This window comes from Misgurnus anguillicaudatus, chromosome 5 (genome assembly GCF_027580225.2).
Source record: "Misgurnus anguillicaudatus chromosome 5, ASM2758022v2, whole genome shotgun sequence".
Taxonomy (NCBI): Eukaryota; Metazoa; Chordata; class Actinopteri; order Cypriniformes; family Cobitidae; genus Misgurnus; species Misgurnus anguillicaudatus.
The window spans coordinates 41,499,875-41,524,041 of NC_073341.2; the positions used below are offsets into that span (position 1 = coordinate 41,499,875).

Consider the following 24,167-nt stretch of genomic DNA (forward strand, 5'->3'; position numbering starts at 1 on the left):
ATTTTATTACAACCCTGTATAAATGTCTTTGATCATCAGCCCCATTCACTTCCATAGTATTCTTTTTGCTACTACTAAAGTGAATGGTGCCTCCACTGGGTTATCTTTGCTACTTTTTGTTTTCAGTCTTAGATGACGGGAATAGTTTTTTTTAAACCACAACTGTTCTTTAACAATTACTCAATTGAAAAACAAGGCAAAAGTCAGTTGTGAAAACCAATAAGCAGAAATCCACAAAACCCTCAGTATGAGCACACTGATCTCAGGACAGTTTCTCATGAAATCTTTAGTGCCGCATGCAGGGAAGCACTGCAAATGATTATTGACGTCACGTTGATTTCGATAAGTTAAATAGGTAATAGGTTTTATAAATCCTCGTTGGTGTTGTTACAGTCACCGATGGGTGTTATTAAAAGCATTCGGGCTCGTGTCGTGACTCTTCTGCTTTATCTTTAAATGGGAAACGAGGAGTGAAGACAGTGATTGGCCCGACGAACTGTCAATCACCTACAATGGGGCGGAACCGTCGGTCGCTGTTACAGACTGAAAAATATCAGCGAGCTGATCAGCAGTCCTCGAGCTGAAAGACAAACTGACGACGACAGACAGAAATGGACATAAAAAGAAAACGAATGTTATGTTTGTCTTAAGTGTGTAGTTGAGCGGCGTTAATCGTGTTTGTTTAATCTCGCTCAATGTTACAGGAAGCGCGTGAAGCGGGGGAGGGAAGATCCGCAGCGACGCTCTATTTTTAACATTTTGTATTATTTTGACTAAAGAAACTTCACAGTATTGGCGAACAACACCATAAACACAATAACAGGAACAGTTAGTGGATAAATCAACACATCTGAGCAAAAACACCGTGACTTGAGAGGTGAGTACTGTGCGCGCGGCCTCCAACCTGATGACAATATTACAGAAAGATCACAAATTAAACACAGACACAAACACACACAATAACAGTTTGATATCAGAATCCGTCATTGTTTGTTACTCTTTCAGATGTTAGACTACAGCCTTATATAGTTAAAAACATTGTTGAGCAACGTTAAACCTAATACTAACCATCACATACACGTAAATACTGAATATTACTGCAACTAAATCCACAGACACGGAGTATAACGCTAAAGCTAAATATCAGACACACTTATTAGGGCTTTTCACACTATAAATAGTTAACCCTGGGTTATTCTAAACTCCGGGTTAACGAAACCCTGGTTTCACACTGTTCATATTTAGGCAGGGGTTAAAAGATAACCCTGGATATTTATAATCTGACGTTTCACGTTGTGCTTTCCTAAACCCAGGGTCAGATGTCTGAAACCCTGCTCCTAAACACACACACCTGTCTACGATTATCAAGCACCTTGATGAGCTGCTTCAGCGGTCACAACATTATAACTCTCCTTCCTTTCACACTGAATGTGTTGGCACAGCAATGCGGGGTTAACCCAAAGAAGCAGCGCTTCATAACCCTGGGTTAATTTCAGGGATAACCCAGCTTCTAAATAACAAGTGTGAAACGATACTTAACCTAGGGTTAAAAGCAGGGGTTAGAACCAAGATAACCCACGGTTGTGCACTGTGTGAAAAGCCCTAATATTACTGAAACACTAACTTTAAACATCACACACACACACACACCTGAACCGAGGGCTGATAAATCTACACAAATTGTTAACATGTTCCTTGTCTCATGTTTTGCTTGTAGGACGGGGTCACAGCGCACCTTATGTCATGGATTTAAAAACTGCCGTTTTCAACGCCGCCAGAGACGGCAAACTGAGACTCCTGCAGAAACTGCTGGAGAACAAAACCGATCACGATGTGATGAAACTCATGGCGGAGAAGACGAACGGAGCGACGCCGTTACTGATGGCTGCCCGTTACGGGCACCTGGAGCTGGTGGAGTACCTCATCGAATGTTGCTGCGCTCCCGTCGAGATCGGAGGCTCTGTGAACTTTGACGGCGAGATCATCGAGGGAGCGCCGCCGCTGTGGGCCGCGTCTGCCGCCGGACATTTAAAAGTCGTGCAGTCGCTGCTGGGTCACGGCGCCTCTGTGAACAACACGACGCTCACGAACTCGACGCCGCTGCGAGCCGCTTGTTTCGATGGACATTTGGACATAGTCAAATATTTGGTGGAGCACAAAGCAGACCTGGAAGTGGCTAACAGGCACGGCCACACGTGCCTCATGATCTCGTGTTATAAAGGCCACAGAGAGATCGCGCAGTATCTGCTGGAGAAAGGGGCAGACGTGAACAGGAAAAGTGTGAAAGGTGCGAGTTTTCTTGAGGCAGCAATGACAGCTGGGAACACAGACTTAACAACAATCAGAGCTGATTGGAAATGTTCATAATAATTAAAATGATCAATGTAACATTGATAATGTTAAAGCTAAGTGTCTATGAAGAGTTTCGTTGCAAAACGAGATAACCACCATTTTTTTTTAATTGTTCAGAAATCTTGTTTTTTGGTTGTGCATTCCAATTAATTTCAATGCAACTGCAGTTGGTTTGTTTTGATTTAAACCTTCATAACTTAAAAAATACAGCTAAGTAGCACCATAAAACAAGATAATAACATGATAACATAATAATAAACATGTTTTGACAAAAATGTAAAAAAAAATGTGCAACGAAACTCTTCATATACAGTTTAGACCAGTTGTCACCAACCCTAACTCCTGGAAAGCGACCGTCCTGCAGACTTCAGTTCCAACCCAGCTCCAACTCACCTGTCTGTATCAAGCAACCTTGATTAGCTGCTTCAGCTGTGTTTGATTGAGGTTGGAGCTAAAATCTGCAGGAAGGTAACTTACCAGGAGCAGGGTTGGTTAGACTTTTCTCCCAATTCCATAACCTTTTTTTTAATCATTAGTGCACTCGAGTAGGGCTGGGCAAAAAAATCACTTGCGATTCTCATGCATATCTCATCAGTAAAGCCGCTTCGGTGATTAGTAGTAAATCACCTGCTTTCAGATGGAGCGGCATTTACTACACAGAGCCTTATTTCACCAAGAAGATTTGCATACATTATCGGAGGCGATTTTTCACAATTATGAACGTGATTTCTTCTCGGCTCTGTGTAGTAAATGCCGCTCCATCTGAAAACAGGTGAAGACGATTTACTACTAATCAAACTGAGGGAAAAATTAGATTTTTTGCCCAGCTCATCCCATTAAAAATGCCTGTCTGAAATCGATTCTGAATCGCAAGGCTGCGATTCTTTGTTTCATGCACAGCTTGTGGGTCTACTACGGCATTTGGTCAGTAGGAAGTCCTCATCAATGTAAAATCAATATGAGTCGGAGTCGTTCATAACGTGCATTTTAAAAAGCAACACTCGTAAAATAAAAATCATTCAAAATATTTTTTTTATCATGAAAATACCTGAAACAATTTGAAGAACAGCAATATAAATATTCCTGTGGACATTTCCTGGAATAGCGTTTGTAATGCTACTTCTTCTGTGGCACCAAGGGAGTTTCTGCATGAAAGCGCCCCCTGGCGTTTGGATGTGCCGGGATTTCACCGTAATTCATTAAAATTAATTCATTGAGAAAACGCGCATTTGCACGATTAATCGTTACACCCCTACCAGCTCTAACCTTAAGCAAAAGTTTTTCCTGTTTTTAACTATTGCTTGTATGTCATGTTCATTTGTGGTTTATTACTGACAACTCCCTTTCATCTACTTCTTAGGCAACACAGCTTTACACGACTGTGCTGAATCTGGGAGTTTAGAGATCATGAAGATGCTTTTGAAGTTTGGAGCAACAATGGAGAGGGACGGTTACGGAATGACGCCATTGCTCTCTGCCAGCGTGACGGGCCACGCTAACATCGTGGACTTCCTCGCGCAACATCCTCAGACGAACAAAAGCGAGCGGATCAACGCTCTGGAATTGCTTGGGGCGACTTTTGTGGATAAAAAGCGGGATCTTCTAGGAGCGCTAAAGTACTGGAAGAGAGCTATGGATCTGAGATACAGCGATTCGAGCCACGTTCTCCTGAAGGAAGAACCCAGGCAGCTGGTAACGGCGTACGACTGCACCAAAGAGGTGAACACGTTGGATGAGCTGGACGGCTTGATCGCGGACCCCGACGACATGAGAATGCAGGCCCTGCTAGTTCGGGAGCGCGTTCTCGGCCCGTCGCACCCGGACACGTCCTACTACATTCGCTACAGAGGCGCCGTCTACGCCGACTCTGGGAATTTCGAGCGATGCATCAAGTTGTGGAAGTACGCGCTGGACATGCAGCAGAATAACTTGGACCCGCTCAGCCCCATGACGGCCAGCAGCCTCCTGTCTTTCGCTGAGCTCTTCTCCTTCATGCTGCAGGATCGTGCCAAAGGCCTCCTGGGAACCTCGGTGTCCTTTGACGACCTCATGGAGATCCTCAGCAAGAGCGTTCTGGAGATCGAGCGTGCCGTCAAGCAGCCCAACCCCGGGCCGGACCCCACCCAACTCGGCAAGGTGCTGTCAATCATCTTGCACCTCATCTGCTTGCTGGAGAAAGTCCCATGTACCGTCGAGGAGGATCACTTCAAGAAGGAGACCATTTACAAGTTTCTCAAGCTTCAGCCCTGCGGGAAGAACGGCTACAGCCCCCTGCACCTGGCCGTTGACAGGAACACCACGTGCGTGGGCCGCTATCCGGTCTGCAAGTTTCCCTCTTTCCAGGTAGCGTCCATCCTGCTGGAGTGTGGCGCTGACGTGAACTGCCGCGACGAAGATAACAACAGCCCCCTTCACGTAGCTGCCTCCAACAACCATCCGGACATCATGAACCTGCTGATCGCCTGCGGGACGCATTTCGACAGCACCAATTCGTTCAAACAGACTGCGTGTGACTTGCTGGATGAGAAGGAGATGGCCAAGAACCTGATTCAGCCCATCAATCACACTACGCTGCAGTGTCTGGCGGCCCGAGCCATCATTAAACACGGCCTGACGTACCGAGGAAACATCCCGGAGCGGCTGGAGGCGTTTGTGCTGCTGCACAGATAGTGACGCAAAAATTAGCTGCTTTGGGATTCGGACAGACAGAGCTTCCTTTCTTTCTCGGATCGGCAACGATGGAGGGATTCTGTTACGTTGGCATGCACGACCGATTCCTACCATCTTTGCTCGGATTGCTGTTAAAACGTTATTTCTTCACGCTTTATACAGGTTTGTATCTCCAGCTGTTTCCTTTGCTTTGTAAGAATCTCTCTATGCAAAGACGGTAGGACACGGACGGTTAGTTTGTTTGTTTTTGTTGCCGGTATCTGGACCGTGCGGTACGGTTCATTGAGTTAACCCAGCGCCGGCTCTGCAGTTTTACTCTCGCTGTTGTGTTGTCGAGCGCATTGGAACGCTGTCATTACTCCCTCAATCAGAAACGAGCATCGTGACGTGTTTACTGATGTTTGCAGATACCATAAGTGCTTTTATACTTCCTATGCACAGGCTTTATTATATTGGGACTGTTCTGTGTTACTGGATTGTGCCATTTGTTTTTGTGACTGCCTGTTTTTTGTTTTATTTGGTTTGGTCAATTTTTACACTCATCTCTTTCCTCGGTCTCTCTTCGTTTGGTACACTAATTATGCTGCGATGAAATCGAGCGATCGGACACGAGCAAATCTGGCTGCATCCACATCTATTAGTCCTGAATCTTTGAACTCGGTCGAGCTGTAACAACAAAACTAAAGTTTGATCAAAGTCGATCGAGCGATACGAACAGATCCTTGCGTTTCTTTTTTAGTTTTCTCTTGTGAGATCTTCACTGGAATCTTCATCAGCTCTGGGTAGTTTAACTTCATCTTGGCTACATTTGTGCAGTTTGATCTCAAGGGCTTTTGATTCCTGGACAACAACCCAATACACTAGTCAATGAATCACACATACAGTACTTTCAGAAGGACTTGCACTTTATTAAAGTGAGATTTGATATTCATATTATAATAGCCTAAAGCTTGTTAATGTCCTTAGAGCATCATTGACAATAAACCTCTGTTGCACTTGTTTCATTGACATCGTTTCTTTATTTCTAGCCTCTGTGTATAGATGTCTTTTTAGTAACCCTAAAATCTTTGGATGTTTCTGTTGAATATGTAAGAGCCGGTTTCTCGGAGAGGGATTAGACTAATCCTAGACTAAAATAAATGTAAGAGCTGTCCAAACTGAAAACAACTTGCACTGACTTATCTTATCTAATACATCAGTGGCCTTTGTTTTGTCTCGAAATGCACACAAGTAATGTTTTTAGTAAGGCATGTTTGTTCAAATTAGTTATCTTTCCTAATTAAACTAAGGCCTAGTCCTGTTTTAAGCTAATCCCAGTCCAGGAAACCACCCCTAAACCCGGCGGTTTCCCAGACAGGGATTATCTTAGTCCCAGACTAAAATGAATGTTTGAGCTGCTTTTATTTAAAAACACCTTGTCCTGTTTAATTTATATTAGTGACATTGTTTTGTCTTAAGATGCACACCTGTAGTGGTGACATGAATTGTGATGTAGTCATTAAAAAAGAATAATAGATTAATAGATTAATTTACACAAATGAGCAAACCATTTTTATTACCAAAACCTGTCATGAAACTTCATGTGTATTAAAATGTCAGAATTTAAGTTACTCTTAATTTACATGTGTGGAACAAGTGAACACCATAAAGTATTTGAAATATTAGGAAAATTTTAAACGCATGGAGATGAATCGTATACAGTTAATACACAATTGTGTTTTGGGCAGGTCTGAGCCCTTTCGCTAAGGGTCTTTCACTTGCTTAAATATTCCTTTAGCCAAAAGCAAACTGACAGGCTTATTATCTATTCTAGACATTTCAATCTTCTGTATTTTTGTATGAAAGCAGCACGAGCAAATTACAGCGAAACCTACCACATGTACTGTATGTACAGCGTCAAAATAATATATATTTACAATATGATAAAACCCCCATATACTGTTTCAGATTTACAAGAATACTGGAACAATATAATGTTAAAACAATGCTAAGGAGAATGAATCTCTTACGACACGTCACTAATGCACGACTGCTCTCAACGTTTCTCACTGGTCAATGAATCCATACGACATTTACAAAAGACAGCAATAAATATGATAAATAACACACTGTCAACCCACCAAACACAAAATAACACAAGATATGATTTGTAATCAGGTTTGCCTGCTCTTGAACCGTTTACCTGCAGGCCTCATCAATCACAGGTTTTTTTAATAAAAAAAGCAATGTAAACGCATGCTTTCCTAAAACCCATTTAATGTGTTATAAAATGATCTTGACACTTTTTTAAATGTCTACATTATTTTTGGTCAGGAGTTTATGACATGATGGGTTTATTCGATTGGTGAAATCCTCAATGGGATCGCTGGTCTTCAATGATGATATTGGTGGCGGTTGTTAATGAAAAAGCTGTTTATGCAACCTTTTTTAGTGTTACAGTCACATGTGAGCACATGTGTTACAGTAACCTATTCACACACACTGAGATTCAGAAAGAGTCAAGTTTGTATGAAATCTATGACTTGGTTTTTCATGCACTTTCTGTTTTTACATCTAGTGTCGACAAGTGTCACTTGGCCTACTTTGCTGGTGTCTTTAAATAACCTTGAATAATGTCCCACTCAAAATATGTCCTACATACAAGCCTACATCAGGTAATAAGAAGACAAAGCTGCACAACAGGCCACTAACTTGACTTTACTCGAGCTGTACGTCTCATGATACTGAGTCTGGACGTAAAAGGACTATGGGTCGGTTTCCTGGACAGGGATTAGACTAGTCCTAGACTAAAATAAATATAAGAACTGAAAACAACTTGTACTTACATATCTTAAAATACATCAGTGCTCTTTGTTTTGCCTCAAAATGCACGCAAGTTATGTGTGTTAAATCTTAAGCTTGTCCTCCAAACCACCCTTAAGTGTGTTATCTTTCATTCATCCGTTCTCTAAACCTGTTTGTCTTCAGCAGGGTTTGGGATGACCATGGACCGTCTGTAATGTCCTGACGGGATATTCACTCAAATTCATACTCAGGGACTCAGATTTTGTGTGTTCGTGTGCTAACCCTTATGTCATATGAGATGATAATAGTTCATCAAACATATCTAATATATTTCACAACAATTAACTCATTCAGGTCTTCGGGATCCCTTTTTTGCAGAACAGTTGATCCTGGTTAAAGAGTCTTTGTATGTTTAGGTTTCTGAACCATCATCAGGTCTTTTCTCACCTTTTTAAAAAGGACTCGTCAAGCATCAAAATACTCAAATGTCTTCCTGGCATACTTTTAGCTTGTCTCACTGGATGCCTTTTTCCAGGTGAGGATTGATGTTCTGTTATTAATGGTTAGCCAACCCATTTAGTGCATCACTCCAACACAGATGTTGACATATTTTCAGTTGACATTTTTGGCAAATAGATGTAAAGACCAAATTTTTTTTGTTTTGGTTTTACTGCACAGCACAGCAAGAGAAAATGAATTTAGAGGAGGGCTCATCAACGTTGGTCCTGGCAGTCTGCTGTCCTAAAGCTAAGAGTTTATCTTTAACCCTAACTCAACCTAATGCAAGTCTACAGAGTTATGTGATGATAACAGGTAGGTGTGTGTGTTCGATTAGGGTTTGAACTAAACTCTGTAGGACATTAACCCTTCAGGAACAAAGTTGACTTACCCTGACCTTTTAAAACACCCGCATATAAAAATGTCAGACTTCATAAAACTGAAATCAATGTTTGATGTCCTGCAGATTCAATGACCGAACACAATGAGAAAATGAGTTGTGATGAAATGAGTGGAGTTCATCTGGAAGCATCTTCAGGGTTAAGGTGTGGGCAGACATATACGTGTCATTGTTTGATTTCCGGCCTAAATTCGTTTCTTGCATACGCCAGTGTTTGGAAAATGGCATCACAACAGGAGACACATTTCAATGAGCTATTTTTTCACATGCTTGCTGAGAATGGTTTACCAAAACTAAGTTACTGGGTTGCTCTTTTTCACATTTACTTAAACATGATTTTCATGATATGTCTCCTATAACTGAGAACAGCTTGCTTTGACGTATTGCTTTTCAGTGCCATTGTTCAGACACCAGTAATGTTTTATGTAAAGCACATTTATTAAAGCTACTTACATCTCCTTATTTAACCTAATAATCCTGGCTTAATGGAAGCTTAGATTGTGAAACCGGACTCATGTCTTAGAAAAGTACTTTACTGATCTGAGACTCATTGATGTTTGTGTTGACAGCAGAACATCTCTATACTGAAGATGTCCTAAAGAAACAATTTAAAGTGAATCATCAGTAAGTGTATCATACAGTATGCTAAAAAAAATCACAAAAATGATTAATCAATGAAAAATATTTGCATGTGTTAATCACATCATTATCTTGTGAGGTTGAATTCAGTTCATTTCTGATCTTAGTTTAATTCTCCATTTCTTCAGACCAAAGCCATGTTGTGTTCTTGCTGTCAAATACACTCAGTCCAGGTCCAGTCGGATGAATGAATACTGTATGTGCTGGAGTTTTGTTTCTAAAACTCTGTTCTAAACAACTTGTGGGGATATAGGTTCTGCTTTTCTTTGTTTTAAAGCTTTCTGACTCCAAGACTCGACAGATTTCTGAAGTTCTCCATCTGTGATCGATATAGATCCTCTTTCAGGCAGATTTACATCTCCAGTCAATACAATCATCTTCCTATTGCTCTTATTGTGGAAATAGATGTTTTTTATGGTTTAAATATTGCCTTAAAGCCACATGCTTGCGTAGCTCAACAATCTTTTGCTGTAAGTTACATATAAGTTAGTCTTTGGTTAGATGCATTGTGATAAATAATTAAGGGGATTTGGGCTTTGTGTTACTAATATTAATTATCCCGTGAAACAGGAATGTTAAATTTAATGGGAATATACTTCAGAGATATTTTACTCATAATCCAATATTTGTGTCCAGTTAGGGTTAGAGAAAATGTAATCCCTTCCACTTTAGTTGTTTTACTTAAAAAAACACTGTATTTTGTGATTTCTTAAAAGAAGAAATATTGTAGATTTATTTTCACAGCTTTCTTTACTCATATTTACCAAGGGTGCCAATATTTTTTCCTCAGCTGGATAGTTGACCACATTTACTGGCAAAATCCTTCTGATCAGATGCATAACTCTCAAAGTGCATCATTAAAAAGAAGTATTTATAAATACAACAATAAACCATAATGTTCTGTTTTTTTCATAATGTTCTGTTTTTTTTTTCATAATGTTCTGGTTATGAATGGACGGGCGTTTGATCTACGACGTCATTTCTTCAGGTCTCTTATTTTGAAGTGACTACGACGGCTGAAGGCAAACAGCGTCGTTGTTATGGTAACAGTGATCCGATCAGATCGCACTTCACCTCCTCGTCTTCATTATTCTCTTCATGATTATTTTTCTCAGGCACGCGCTCGAATGTCTGTTGCGGATTTTTTGCGGGAATCTGAACGTCTCAGAAAGTTGTAAGCGGTTTTAATGAACTTAATGTCTTTTGCCAGGTTTCACAGACAAAACTTAAGGCTATAACAGTTCGTCCCTGACTAAAATTAATGTTTGAGCTGTCTTAACTGAAAATCATTTGTCATGACACAATCTTAAAGTACGCTTGTTTTGTTCTCAAGATGCACACTTGGAAGTATTTTTCTAAGGCATTTTTTTTTATAAAAGTGACTTAAATATTCTCATTTAACTAAGGCAGGGGTCTCAAACTCAAACTGGCTTGGGGCCATTTTTAAGACAGACATTTCATTGGGGGGGCCGCAGAGCTATTTTAACGTTCAAAAAAGTACAATGTTTCTGTAAATGTCATGTTTAATTTCTATTATTTAATGTATAATAATACTTGAAAATATATAAGCAATGGTTTTATTTTTTTAATATACATTATTTTACAAAAGTAGCCTAAGTAAATCTTTTCTTAATCTTATCTTAACTAAGACCTATTAAAACCTTGCACTAAACTAACAAATTTAATTCCTGTATACATTTATAAACTATTATAAAAATTACCACCAGTAAGTGTTTCTGTTTTGATTTTTTTTGGATTGTTTTCAGTCATAGTATTGACTTCATTATGTTCTTTATTATTTCAGTTTTCATACATTTTCTATTATATGTGGGAAAATATTAATAATTGAAAGAGATCCCATAACTTTTGAATTAGTCCATGTTATATAAGATATATTGGACAGAAAAAAATAATAGTACTGCTCTATGTGTAATTGAATAGTAAGCTACATAATAATATATTATACTTCATTATATATAGCAGTATACATACTTTTATCTTCTTTACATTTCTCCTTTATCTTTTCTCTTTTCTTAACCTGGGCACTTTGATGGCTCTTTTCTTATCTGTAGTTTAAAATGTGTTGCATTACATCTACCGCTCTGCCTCCATATGCGGTGTTTCCATTAGATGCTGTGACGTGAGGTGAACTAAGCTCACCGCAGCTCGATCTTCTCTGAGTAACAGATGATATCCACCCGGAAGTAACAAATCTTATCTAGACAAACACTACAAAGTCCCGACCAGATTAACTGATCGCATGGTGACAGTGATATGATTGACGCGAGGTTCAGTTGAGGAATTAAAATCCGATCACGCATTCAGTGATCCTCGACATCACGGAGCGTGCGGTTCATGGCTGCGTAGCAACCGGTGACGCGACCCACGCCCCGGAGCGCAACTTCCACTCTCGAGCACTTTGGAAAGTAATGCTTTGACTCGTTTCAACGCGTTGTTAGACGTGACATGTGAACGAACACTTGAACGTTTAAATAAAAAATCAAACGAATATAAAAAAAGTGAATAAAACTCTTTCTGCGGGCCAGATTATTTTATATTTTTGAAAGTTGACGCGGGCCGCAGAGAGGGGGAGGGCGGGCCGCAAATGGCCCGCGGGCCGGGAGTTTGAGACCACTGGACTAATGCATAGTCCTGGCTTAAGCTTAAACCGGGCCTTTGTGATTTGAAGGGGCGGTTTCCCGGACAGGGATTAGACTAGTCCTAAACTAAAACATTTTTAAGAGCTGTCCAAACTGAAAACAGCTTGCACTGACATATCTTAAAATCCATCAGTGCCCTTTGTTTTGCCTCAAAATGCACACAGGTAATGTTTTTAGTGAGGCATGTTTGTTAAAACTAGCTATATTTCCTAATTAAACTAAGGCCTAGTCCTGGATTATGCCAATCCCTGTCCAGGAAACCGCCCCATAATCTCTATAATAAAAATCATTCATTCACTTTATACAGAGAGAGTAAACACGACAGAGAGACGATCAGAAGAAAAGATTTCAGTGCGTTTGAGGAAATCCACAATAACCTAAAAGCTGATCTCAGAGCGGACAGTAAAATCATCTTTATTCAGCTTTCTCATACATTTTAGCTTGAGCCGAGCGTGTGTGTGTTTATTACTGCTTGTTTATTTATCAGTCATGAAAGTGGAAAAGGAATTGCAGAAGATCAGGAATTGTGTCTATAGATTCCAGGCGCAGCTGACAGATATGAAATCTTCTCCAGACTGTAAGTTTTCATGACACTGAACATTTATGTGGAAAATATTTTTACATTTCTGGACTTTTTAAAAAAAATTAGTTCTTACTTAGGTATAGTAATTTTTATATTGAATTTTAGTATTAGACAAATTAAAGGAGACTATGATAGATATCGAGAACTCCATCAACATTTTTAAAGACACGCAGCATCAAAGGTATGTTTTTTATGTTTATATGTTATTATATGAAATATGATTATAATTTGCTGTATTCCTCCTAAACTATCTTGCCCTTGTTAGTTTTGAGGAACTCTTGAAAGAAGAGAGAAATCTTTGGCAGGAAATCTGTGCCTTTGATCAAAAGATTGATGTCTGGTCATTGGCTGTGAAAGCAGACGGCCGGGATCTTCAGTCAGCTGGACCCTGCGCAGGCCGTAAGGACTCGAGAGATCTTCCGGCAGAAGTGACGGCATTGGAGACCTTTCTCCAGCAAAACGGCGGACCACAGGGCGGCTGGGACAAGTACGACCATCAGAGCTTCATGAAAGTTTGGACAAAACACAACGGAAAACCTTCATACAGAAAAGAAGCAAAGATTTATTTACCCGATAAGACTGAGGAGAACATTCGGCTGCACGAGGAGTGGTATCTACAGTTGTGCCATCTCCAGGAAAAGAAGAGGGAGGTATTGACATTGATTTTCTCTTCTGTAACATCTCTATTTGTAACTAGTTTGGAGGATTTGACAGATTTAGACAGGAGCAGATGACACAATGCCTGTATGAACAGGTAACCAGAGTTGATTTACTGCTAATTTAAAGGATTAATAATATAAATGAACAATAATAACAGGGAGGAGGTAAGGAAAGTATACATTATTAAATACCAGTATCAAACGTATACAGTACATATCAGTGCATTTACATTATTATAAATAAACATCTATATACACACTTATTTATTATACTAATCCCAAATTAAAAATGAAAGGAAAAAACTCCCTCATCTCACCCTCAAAAAAAAACAAGGTTAACCATTCCTATCACAATTAGGGTTTACTTAACTAAGGATGGTAACCCACCTTTAAAAAACGTAAAGATTCTTGTTACATAAATATTGGTCACCTTTAATAATTCCCATAGGTAAAAAGCAAAGGGGTTCTTCTTGGTACTTTACATCCAAACACTTCAGACCTATATATCATATCACATTTTTTAAAGGTCTTTTTTTAGGATGTTTTTATTGAAATAACTTCATCTTGCTGTTATGTGAATGCACTCATGTGTTCTGTAAGAGGATCTAGATTCAGTGCGCTGCTTTGGTTTTCCTCAAGGCCATCCACAGATGGAGAGCAGCCAAGCAGAGAGACCTGGAGCTGCAGAGAGAGCATCAGCAGAGGGAAGGTTTGACAAAGGAGCCGGACGAAGCCACCGTCGCGGCCCTGCGTCTCAAACAGTTGGAGCAGCGCAAGGAGGCGGCTGAGAGGCTGGATGCCTGGAGAAGCTGCAGAAAACAGCAGATGGACCGAGAGCAGGAGCAGAGAGTCAGAGACGAGATCCAGCGGCGAAAAAGAGCAAAAGAGGAACGGAGGAGACAGCTGGAGATGAAGCTCATGGTGGAGTCTCATGCTCGACAGAAGAAGGAGGAAGAGGAGCTGCACGTCCTGCAGAAAGAGGCGCAGGAGCAGGCAGAGAGAGAGCAGCGGCGCAGGCTGGCCGCTGAAGGCATCAAACGATTTCAACAAAGGGTGAGATGAGGTTCTGTGAAGATGTATCTTCTCATAAGATCCATTAATAATGATGACGTGTGCTCACCACAAAAGTGATCTTCTCAGGATTCACAGCACTTGATGACCAAACTGCAGGAGAACCAGAATAAAGAGCAGGAGGAACAAGAGCGACAACTGAAACTAGCTAAACTAAAGGAAAAGGTTAGCTGTGAAAATGAATCCATTAATAAAGAGTTCTTATCAATATGCATCATCATCAACTATAGAAACAGAACTGAAATTGAGTTTATTTGCTTTAGGTGCAGGTTCACGTCGACCGAGATCCATCGAGACTCTGGAAACCGACTAAAGGCTGGGAGTCACGTACTAAAGAGATCGGTCCATCCGAGGCCAGCGGGCCAATATATCAGATGTTTCACAGGTACTACACTACTAAATAGCTCTCACTTAATCAATCACATCTGCTGGTTAAAGGGAAATTCCGCCTTGAAATGATCCTAGGGTTAATAACAAACGTGTACCGAGTTCGACCGTTCACTGGAGTTTGTTTTCATGCTAGTCTAACGTGACCAGTGTTATTGCTAAACGCAAATTAGCATGTTATGGTAGCCTTCGGGGCATCAGTGCATTAAAAACGAAATCGCTATGTCTATACTACTAATAATGCTCAAAATAACCCCACACTTACACTGTAGCACAATGAGGGTCTCTATATGTAAACCGAAGCATTTGAGAACTTTGCAAGTGTACAGGCAGTTTATTAAAAAGAAACATTTACCGTTCACGTCTGGATCACATATCCATGCGGGCGCCATCTTGGGAAAACTAAACTCTCGCGTGAAACGTTGTTGCCCTGAACAGGTGTTGTGCTTTCACGCGAGAGTTCAGTTTTCCCAAGATGGCGCCCGCATGGATATGTGATCCAGACGTGAACGGTAAATGTTTCTTTTTAATAAACTGCCTGTACACTTGCAAAGTTCTCAAATGCTTCGGTTTACATATAGAGACCCTCATTGTGCTACAGTGTAAGTGTGGGGTTATTTTGAGCATTATTAGTAGTATAGACATAGCGATTTCGTTTTTAATGCACTGATGCCCCGAAGGCTACCATAACATGCTAATTTGCGTTTAGCAATAACACTGGTCACGTTAGACTAGCATGAAAACAAACTCCAGTGAACGGTCGAACTCGGTACACGTTTGTTATTAACCCTAGGATCATTTCAAGGCGGAATTTCCCTTTAACTGCCCAACTTTGAAACGGTGCAAATTATTTGATGCACACATTCAGTAAGAGTAATCAATCAGTTTGTTTTATTTGTCATTACCTTAGTTAATATTGTGTGAAAACATGAATCGTGTCATGTTTATTTGCATTTATGAGTGTTTATTTTTTGCATTGTTTTCACCACAGGGCAGTTCCAACCTGGAGACAAGACTTGTGAAATGATCTCGACACAACATATCAATGAAATGTTACATACAATATAAAAACATGTTTTTGATATATCAGTTGTTTGTGAAAGCAGGCAAAACTGTAGGCTTTTCTTACAACTTATTCTTTGATTGTGTGAACAACACCATGATTTAAATGGTCATTAAAATACATTTTAATATCACATTGCGTCTGTTGATCGATTATAACATGTAATAACATCCTAATATACTAAAATTGACAGGAAAAAATAATGCTATTTTTTGGAATGGTTCATCATCACCCAAAGCGAACCGGCCGCACTTTTATTTTGTCTCGTCTTCGGCGCAGCGGAAGTGACGCATGTGCTTTTCCGGTGAGTGATGATGGCGGATTTTGATCAAGATGATTTTTTGCGCGAGCGGCATGTGCGGTTTTTTCAGCGCTGTCTAGACGTGTTGCCCGAGAGATACGCGCCGTACGAGACGAGCAGGTAATAATAATGACAATAATGAAATGAAATCACTTTACTGTTAGTAAATAGATAACAGCTGAGTTAACCGACTCGAGGCAGTGACTTCCGCTCAACACAAAGTACGTGTTTACATTTGGTTAGTCTGATAGTTCAGTTACACACAATTATTGAGCATCATCTAAACAACAACATTGTGTGAACAAGATGACACGAGACTATTATTATCTTTATTCCATTTCATTTATATATATATGCTTGTTGTTATTTCATGTTAGCGTATGCATTCACTAATGTTAACAAATAGGGTTACCAAACAATCTAACAAAACATAGCTAGCTAGGGTTAGTGGTCTTTCTGGAGCCCGATTTAAAATCCTACGGCCACGATTTGCTTGCAAGCAGTTTTAAGGTTTGATTTGTAAACGTCACAGAGGAGCTAACTTTACTTGATAATCTGAGGCGAACATGATGACTGATCGAGGTCCTCTTCTCGTGAAGAGTTTATAGGAGTAAATGTCTGCAGTAAAGTTAGTTTGACATTTGTTTGATATTTAAATTCTTAAACTTATTAAACTCTCTGTTTTATTACATGTTTTGAGCCCAACCCAGTGTAAATGTGCATAAAAAAGGTTCTGTTCATGGCACAAAACTTTCATAGACATGTCAAACCAGCTGCAAACTCTTCTGAATAATATCCCCTCGATGACAAAAGAGCTATTTTGGACACTTTCTGTATACAACATTTTATATATAATCCTTTTAAATCCATTAAACTCAAAGGGGCGGTTTCCCGGACCAGGATTAGCTTAATCCAGGACTAGGCCTTAGTTTAATTAGGAAATATAACTAGTTTTAAACAACATGCCTTACTAAAAACATTACCTGTGTGCATCTTGAAGTAAAACAAACGGCCCTGATGTATTTTAAGATCTGTAAGTAAAGTTGTTTTCAGTTTGGAGAGCTCTTAAAAGTGTTTAAGTCTAGGACTAGTCTAATCCCTGTCCGGGAAACCACCCAAAAGAGTAGCAGTTATCGAGATGTCAATCCAACTGCAAATTACTTCATTCATTTTTGGGATATTATTCAGTGTCATCTTTTGTAAAGAAGCCTGTTGTGACCAAAGTGTTTGGGAACCCAATAAATCATTTTCTTTGAATTTGACAGTAGCTTTTTTGTTTCCCTAAACATACACACCAAAACATACCGAAACAAGGCTTTACTCCTAGTTGAACTCTCATAAGCCCTGATTTTCCTCCTGTATACGTTAGAGTTCAGTGGGGATAAAAGTCACCCCAGAAAGTGTCTGTTTTTACAAAATTCTACAGAATTTTGACTGTGTGTGTGTGCACGTGTGTGTGTGTAAGTGTGCGTGTGTGCATGTGTGCTTGCGTCTTTATGTGTGTGTGTGTGTGTGTGTGTCTGTATCTTAATGTGTGTGTGTAAGTTTTACTGTGACTGTGTGAGTCTGTGTGAGCATTTGAGCCCATCAATTTACATCTTTGTTTTGCATCTGTGGCTGTTTTTTTTTTTTTTTTGCCAAATTCTGTAGAAATGCTCTCTGTGGCAGTCATACCTTTGTGTGATTGAGCATGTCTTTTCTATATTGCAAGAAGCAGCACAGATTAAACTGTAATAATGGCGGCGGTCATGTATTCAGTGAATAAGGATGTATAGTTTAGAGGGTTAAGTTTGTGCTCCTCATTTGTTTTTGACTTGTGCAGGTTGACGATTGTTTTTTTTGCTCTGTCGGGTCTTGATGTCCTTGATGCCTTGGATGTTATAGACAAACCCAGTTTAATTGAGTGGATTTATTCACTTCAAGTTCTTCCCACAGATGATGGTAAGTCCCCTGTAATAAATCTTGTATATACAGTATTTTTATATTACTGAAATAGATATGGTACAGTAAAATGTCATTCTGTTGGAAATATTATTTAAAGTCGGAGTCCACGATGTTTGAAAAACGCGTTGGAAAAGGAGACGGGCCGGCTACCAAAACACACGTATAGCCAATCAAATCAAATCAAATGCCGGGTTGCGTATGTGTGGGGCGGGTCTATCAACAGAAGGTCCAGATTCTATTGGGGTAGGGGCGTGTTTGTTTAGGTGATTTCAAATATCAACATTGGCTTTCAAACATCATGGACTCCGCCTTTAAAACACTGAAACGCATCAGTTAATAATTACAAGGTAACATTCGAGGTCGTGGTAGGAAGTATTTTTATTAAAAAAACCTGAAATCCTGTGCTTGCAGAAGTATTTAACAAGCATATGTACCAGCTTCGCACTTTAATAACACCAAAAACTTGATTGCTTCATGAGCCAAAAGCCATAAACGGTTAAGCGCCGCAACAGACAGCACTGAGAGAAGCCGCATACAACTCACAACCCCAAGACGGAGGTTTATTGTAAAACTTAACGCTGTGATATTATTTAGGTCAAAGCTGTGAATTATAACATTAATATGGTTACCTCTGTGTCAATCATCACATTTTCGGAAGTGAGTCTTGTTCCGTACGCACATGAAACCAACATTTAGGGGATTCACTCCTGCATTTAAATGCAGTCTTTACTCTTGAAAGTTTGCAGTGTGTATCTTGCCAATCAGTTTATATGGGGATGATTAGTAGGCCAATGGGCAAATTTGGCCAGGATGTTAGGGTACGCTCATACTCATTTCCAAAGGACATCATTTTTAGCAGACTCTTTTGCAATATCTTTCTATATTTTGATACATTTATTCCTCCTTCAGTTCTCATGAGATGCCTCTCTATGTGTTACCACAGCATGATGCTGCCACCACCAGACTTTACTGTAGGGATGTTGTGCCTTCTGGCATGAGAAGTTTTAGGTTTGTGCCCCACACAACATCTTGGTTTCAACTAACCCGTATTCATGAAAAATTTTAGCTCAAAGGGTTGCTCCTAGTGACAAAATTCGTAGTAATGTGGGCGTTTCTTCTAAAAATTTAAGAAAGGATTTTAGTAAAGAAAGAAGTAATTCAGAATGCATTTTTAACCCTTCATAATGTCCAAATTTATTAGGATTATTGACGAGGACTTTCTTTAGCAGCAGGGAAAGTGGACAAAACATGAAGAGGGAATTGATAAGTGACCATGACAGTGAGTTAATAAGAGACAACACATGAGATTGTGGAGGGATCATTTTTGTGACTGAGTTTATTAGAGACACGCTAATATCTGATAAAAGTTATCACTACATTAACTACAGTAAACGATTCGGCAACTAAAAAAAATGCAGCAGAGATGATTTGGAAATCTCTAACAGACAGAAGTGATCACCTAACCTACAGAACAGTGTGTCGCTGGTTATTTCCTTTCAAATACGTTAAGTATGACATGAAAAAATGTGTATATATATATATATTATTTTACTGATGGCTTATAATAGACCCTTCCATCTCGGACAACCAACATCACATCTTCATAAGAATGTGTTGTATGTAGCAAGGGGGTCAGCCCCGCCTACTCACTAAGATCAAAGTTTTTGGTCCTACATTGATCTTAATCTAAGACTTCTACATAGAAGTTTTTAAGCTAAATTAGGAGCTCTCTGAGAGGAAGCTTTATAAGATGCTTTAAGAATGAATGCCCAGATGTGCCCCTATTTCAAGATTTTTTCTTGCCACCCTCCCATAAAAGCCGTGTGTGTGTGTGTGTGTGTGTGTGTGTGTGTGTGTATTGATATATTTGAATTGTGCACAGCTCACACACTTACTGCGCTACTGAACTCTGTTGACATCTCACACACATTTCAGCTTCTGTGCTCACTGGGATATGCAAAAGACTTTGATATTATTTGACATCTTCTTCCTAATAATCTATGCATTTCTATTACATTTCTCCAACTTCTGTGGAATGCTGTTTGGTCCTCTTTTAGCATCAGATTCACACACTGACCAATAATCAAGTGACTAATGATCCAGAACATTTGACAGAAAGTTCAATAGTTAATAATGCCTCTGTTAAGGTAAATTAAATCTTCTTGTTAGGCAAATTTCTTTCACAGCACGTGGAATGAATACTTATGCAAGTGATAGATTTCAGTTTTTTTTCTTTTAAATATTTCCCAACATAAATCTGGTGTCACCATATAATAGTTGATTATAAAGTCAGTGATATGAAAGCAAATGCTCACAGGTCTAAATACTCTTGCAAGTCATATTGTGTGTTTCAGACATTTGCTCTGTTGTGTAGTTATTATGGTATAATGTCTTCAGTTGGGTTTCTTCTCTCTGCTGTTCAACATCAGGATGTAATCTCGGGCGCTGTGGGTTTCGCGGTTCCTCGCACATCGGTGTTCCTTACAATAACTCAAAGGTATGAATAATACTCTGCTGCGATGGCACAGGTGATCTGTAAATTGTGCATATGACTTACGCGATTTCTCTTAGCAGGGTCCAAGTACTCCTCATGCGTATGACAGCGGTCACGTGGCGATGACCTACACTGGACTGGCGTGTCTTGTTATTCTAGGGGACGATCTATGTCGGGTTAATAAAGAGGCTTGTTTGATTGGCTTAAAAGCGCTGCAGTTAGAGGACGGCAGGTACGTCTTTCTGTGTAGTTTTAATCTGGCTTACTGCACTTTCATGCTGTGTGTAATCGTCAGGACACGACGCTGTACACTGAAATTTGGTTGCTGTAATTAGAAACATCTTGATGTGTTTGCAGTTTTTATGCAGTTCCAGAAGGAAGCGAGAACGACATGAGATTTGTTTACTGTGCCGCCTGTATCTGTTACATGCTGGACGATTGGTCTGGTATGGACCGCCAGAAAGCCATAGATTACATCAGGAGAAGCACAGTGAGTCCACACTCGTCCGTCCGTCCGTCCGTTCTTCCTGGCAGAGGTGGACGGTGCCGTATTGATGACGCATGTTATTTGTGCTGCCATGCAGTAGCATTTCTACTTGATTCATTTAAAGTTGTGAATGTGTATAATCCCCATAACAATCAGCAGAGAGAGGTCAGCTGATGTCAAAGGTCAAGTACAGAAGCAGTGTTTGAATTCATTTGACTGCTGTCATCTCTGTATGCTGTAGTTTCTCTCTTTTCCTAGAGCTGGCTGTGATTCTCAGATTCTCATGCGTGTCTCATCAGTAAAGCCGTACTACACAGAGCCGTAGTTCACCGAAGGGTTAGGCGACATCACGTTCATAATTGTGGAAGATCGTCTTCGATTGTGAATGCGATTTTGCCTGGCTTCTTGGTGAAATACAGCTCTGTGTAGTAAATGCCGCTCCATCTGAAAGCAGGTGATGGCAATTTACTACTAATCACCGAATCGGCTTTACTGATAAAACACGCATGAGAATCGCAGGCGATTTTTTTCCCTTATCCACATAAAAACAAACATTTATAGTGAATGATTCCCTTCAACAACATGAAGCAACAGAGATGCGTACAAGATTCAACTATTGTAGGTCATCACATTTACAAGATATTTAAAGTCAGCTGATAAAATTATTCATGTTAATTTTGTTTGTTTGTTGTTTAGTCATATGATGGTGGGATTGGTCAAGGGTCTGGACTTGAGTCTCATGGTAAGTATGATACAAATTTGAAAGGCACGCGTGCACACACACACACAAACTCCTGTAGTTGTTTATAGAGTTCCAGATGAAGCGTTGTGAGAAATGCTAACTGCGAGTTTCTATGTGTCAGGTGGCTCAACGTTTTGTGCCATTGCTTCTCTGTGTCTGATGGGAAAATTACAGGAAGTGTTCAGTGAGAGAGAAATGAGACGCATACGACGCTGGTGTATCCTGAGACAGCAGAACGGCTTCCACGGGCGTCCCAACAAACCTGTGGACACCTGTTACTCGTTTTGGGTGGGCGCGACGCTGGAGGTACACTGGTTCACCCATAGTTTACCAATGTTTTCATGTAGCTTACACCATGCCGTTAACACGTCCTGTTTGGAGTTGTCCAGTGACACACGCAGTGAAATCGGAACACGGGCCATGTTTACACGCTGTTTGTTTTTTATCACTAAGCTATCTTGTGACAACAATCATTTTTAGGATTAAACCAGACTAAACTGTGTTTGCTCATCACACAACTTTGATACTTTTGCTCGCTGTCCTCAGCTTTTAGATGTCTTCCAATACACAAACTTTGAAAAGAACCGGAACTACATTCTGTCTACGCAGGACCGTTTGGTGGGCGGTTTTGCTAAATGGCCTGACAGTCATCCGGGTAAGATTACAGTCGTATTGAGATTCAAGATCATTTGTTTATCGCGGTCAGTTGAAACCTCGGTGTAATCTAATACGCGAGCTGTTTGTGTGCTGATGAAGAGACTCGTGTTGCTGAATAGTTGTTTTCGCCGTTGATACCTTTTGGACCAAAATGTTTCCCTTTTGGGTAGTTATTTTTGGGGTCAGTTGCACATTGATGTTGTATAATAATATTCTTGATGTCCTTTCATAACGTGCGTGATGATTTTCAGAATAACATTAATTCTGTTTTCTTCTCTTAAATTACTCTCATTTGTCTTTTTATTATCACCCATAATCACAGAAATGTTGTGTAACAACAAGACTAATAAAATCATGTGATTACAATGAATTATTCATATTGTAATAGATAACAAGTATTAATGCATGTTAGATTTGTTGAAACCCAGTGAACATATATACAGTAAATCTGAATGCAGGAGTCACGTGAAGAGCTGAGCAGCTCGCTCTCTTATCTGTCTGTAACACTGATCTACTTTTGTTTCTCTCGTGTCACATCAGACCCTCTTCACACCTACTTTGGCATCTGTGGCTTGTCTCTGATGGGAGAGGAAGACCTCCGAAAGGTTCATCCCGCCCTGAACATCAGCAACCGAGCGTTCGACACACTGCGGCGGCTTCACGGGGTCTGGAGGACAAACAGCACGTGACGGCAGATCCCCATCCGTCTGTCCCGACCTGTGATACCTCAGCAATAAAACATCCCGCTGAGAGCCGACGAATAACCGATCAGATCCACCGGCGTCAATTATTCAGTCGCTTCTCGGCCGTCGGCCTCCACAAGCTTGTGTAGTTGATTTCTGCCTTACCAACAGAGAAACGTCTTGTTTGTGTGTAAATACAGATTGGAATTGGATTGACATAAACAAGATCGGATTCTTTTCTATTTGTTTTTGGTTCCAAAACAATATGCACCGTATAACTTTGTGGTTTATGTTTTATTATTTTGACCAGCGACAGTGCCATCTTAGTATTTCTTTATCTTCATCTCTCTTCTCTTGAATGTGCCTCAGATATCAACGCCAGTGTTCTTTCTTACATCTCCACTAAAGACACTTGTGAATGTCGCTTCAAGGATTAAACGATGAAATCATTTTTTCTGTCTTTTAAACATCAAGTGTAGAGATGACAATAATGCTGCTCGTATTTTGATGTAAAGCTCTAGTAAACTCCGAGCATGCAAGATTCAATAAATGAATCGCTTTTATTGTATGACTGTTCATTGATGATGGTGCCAGTGAAAGAGAAAACATTTAATAGAATTTAAATAAAATAAAGTGAATTTTCAAAAGTCATTTAAGCTCCTAAAGTTTTTTGTTGCCATTACATATGAACCCTAATGAATGCTTCAAAACAGCAATGTCATTCACTTGTAGTCATTGAGTGTCTTTATATTTTTCTGTGGCTTTATTTTCATTATATTGTTTAATTAATTGTTTCATTATATTGTATAATTAATAATTAATATATTGTTTAATTTTTACTACAAACATATCTGTTGAACCTGAAACCATAGAGTAAAATACTGAATTAATTTGAGGATTGTGATGATTGGAGAGTCATGTAGAGGTCAAGGGTCACACGCAGAGCTTTGATAAATTTGCCTACTGAAATAATCATCTACTCTACATCACCGTCTTCTCAGTCTGATCATGATAGTTTAATGATGGTGGTGATGAGTTTAAATGGTTTTCTGCTGTGATATGTTTTCATGTTTTCATTTGAATCGTCTTCTTT

At 39.8% G+C, this 24,167-nt stretch overlaps 3 protein-coding genes across 5 annotated transcripts; all 3 read left to right on the top strand.

Annotated features, from left to right (window-relative positions):
* Nucleotides 1–489: 489 nt before the first annotated feature.
* Nucleotides 490–6,021, top strand: LOC129414980 (protein fem-1 homolog C). The gene is made up of 3 exons (XM_055169104.2): nt 490–877; nt 1,718–2,287; nt 3,713–6,021. The coding sequence occupies exons 2-3, from the start codon at nt 1,744–1,746 to the stop codon at nt 5,020–5,022; spliced, it is 1,854 nt and encodes a 617-aa protein (XP_055025079.1). The 5' UTR covers nt 490–877; nt 1,718–1,743; the 3' UTR covers nt 5,023–6,021.
* A 4,252-nt stretch (nt 6,022–10,273) lies between these two features.
* On the top strand, nt 10,274–15,899 carry LOC129414983 (coiled-coil domain-containing protein 112). The gene is made up of 9 exons (XM_055169109.2): nt 10,274–10,517; nt 12,311–12,405; nt 12,491–12,580; nt 12,692–12,767; nt 12,852–13,236; nt 13,885–14,298; nt 14,386–14,481; nt 14,580–14,701; nt 15,695–15,899. Exons 1-9 carry the CDS (start codon nt 10,384–10,386, stop codon nt 15,723–15,725), a joined length of 1,443 nt encoding a protein of 480 aa, XP_055025084.2. The 5' UTR covers nt 10,274–10,383; the 3' UTR covers nt 15,726–15,899.
* A 36-nt stretch (nt 15,900–15,935) lies between these two features.
* pggt1b (protein geranylgeranyltransferase type I, beta subunit) lies at nt 15,936–23,725 on the top strand. Of its 3 annotated transcripts, none has more exons than XM_055169111.2 (9): nt 15,936–16,187; nt 17,890–18,008; nt 20,441–20,508; nt 20,583–20,737; nt 20,863–20,995; nt 21,689–21,734; nt 21,856–22,040; nt 22,281–22,389; nt 22,932–23,725. In XM_055169111.2, exons 1-9 carry the CDS (start codon nt 16,078–16,080, stop codon nt 23,078–23,080), a joined length of 1,074 nt encoding a protein of 357 aa, XP_055025086.2. In that variant the 5' UTR covers nt 15,936–16,077; the 3' UTR covers nt 23,081–23,725. The 3 variants fall into 3 exon arrangements, with proteins under 3 accessions (XP_055025086.2, XP_055025088.2, XP_055025087.2); XM_055169112.2 differs by having other exon boundaries at nt 15,997–16,187; nt 20,586–20,737; XM_055169113.2 differs by lacking the exon at nt 22,281–22,389.
* Nucleotides 23,726–24,167: the final 442 nt, after the last annotated feature.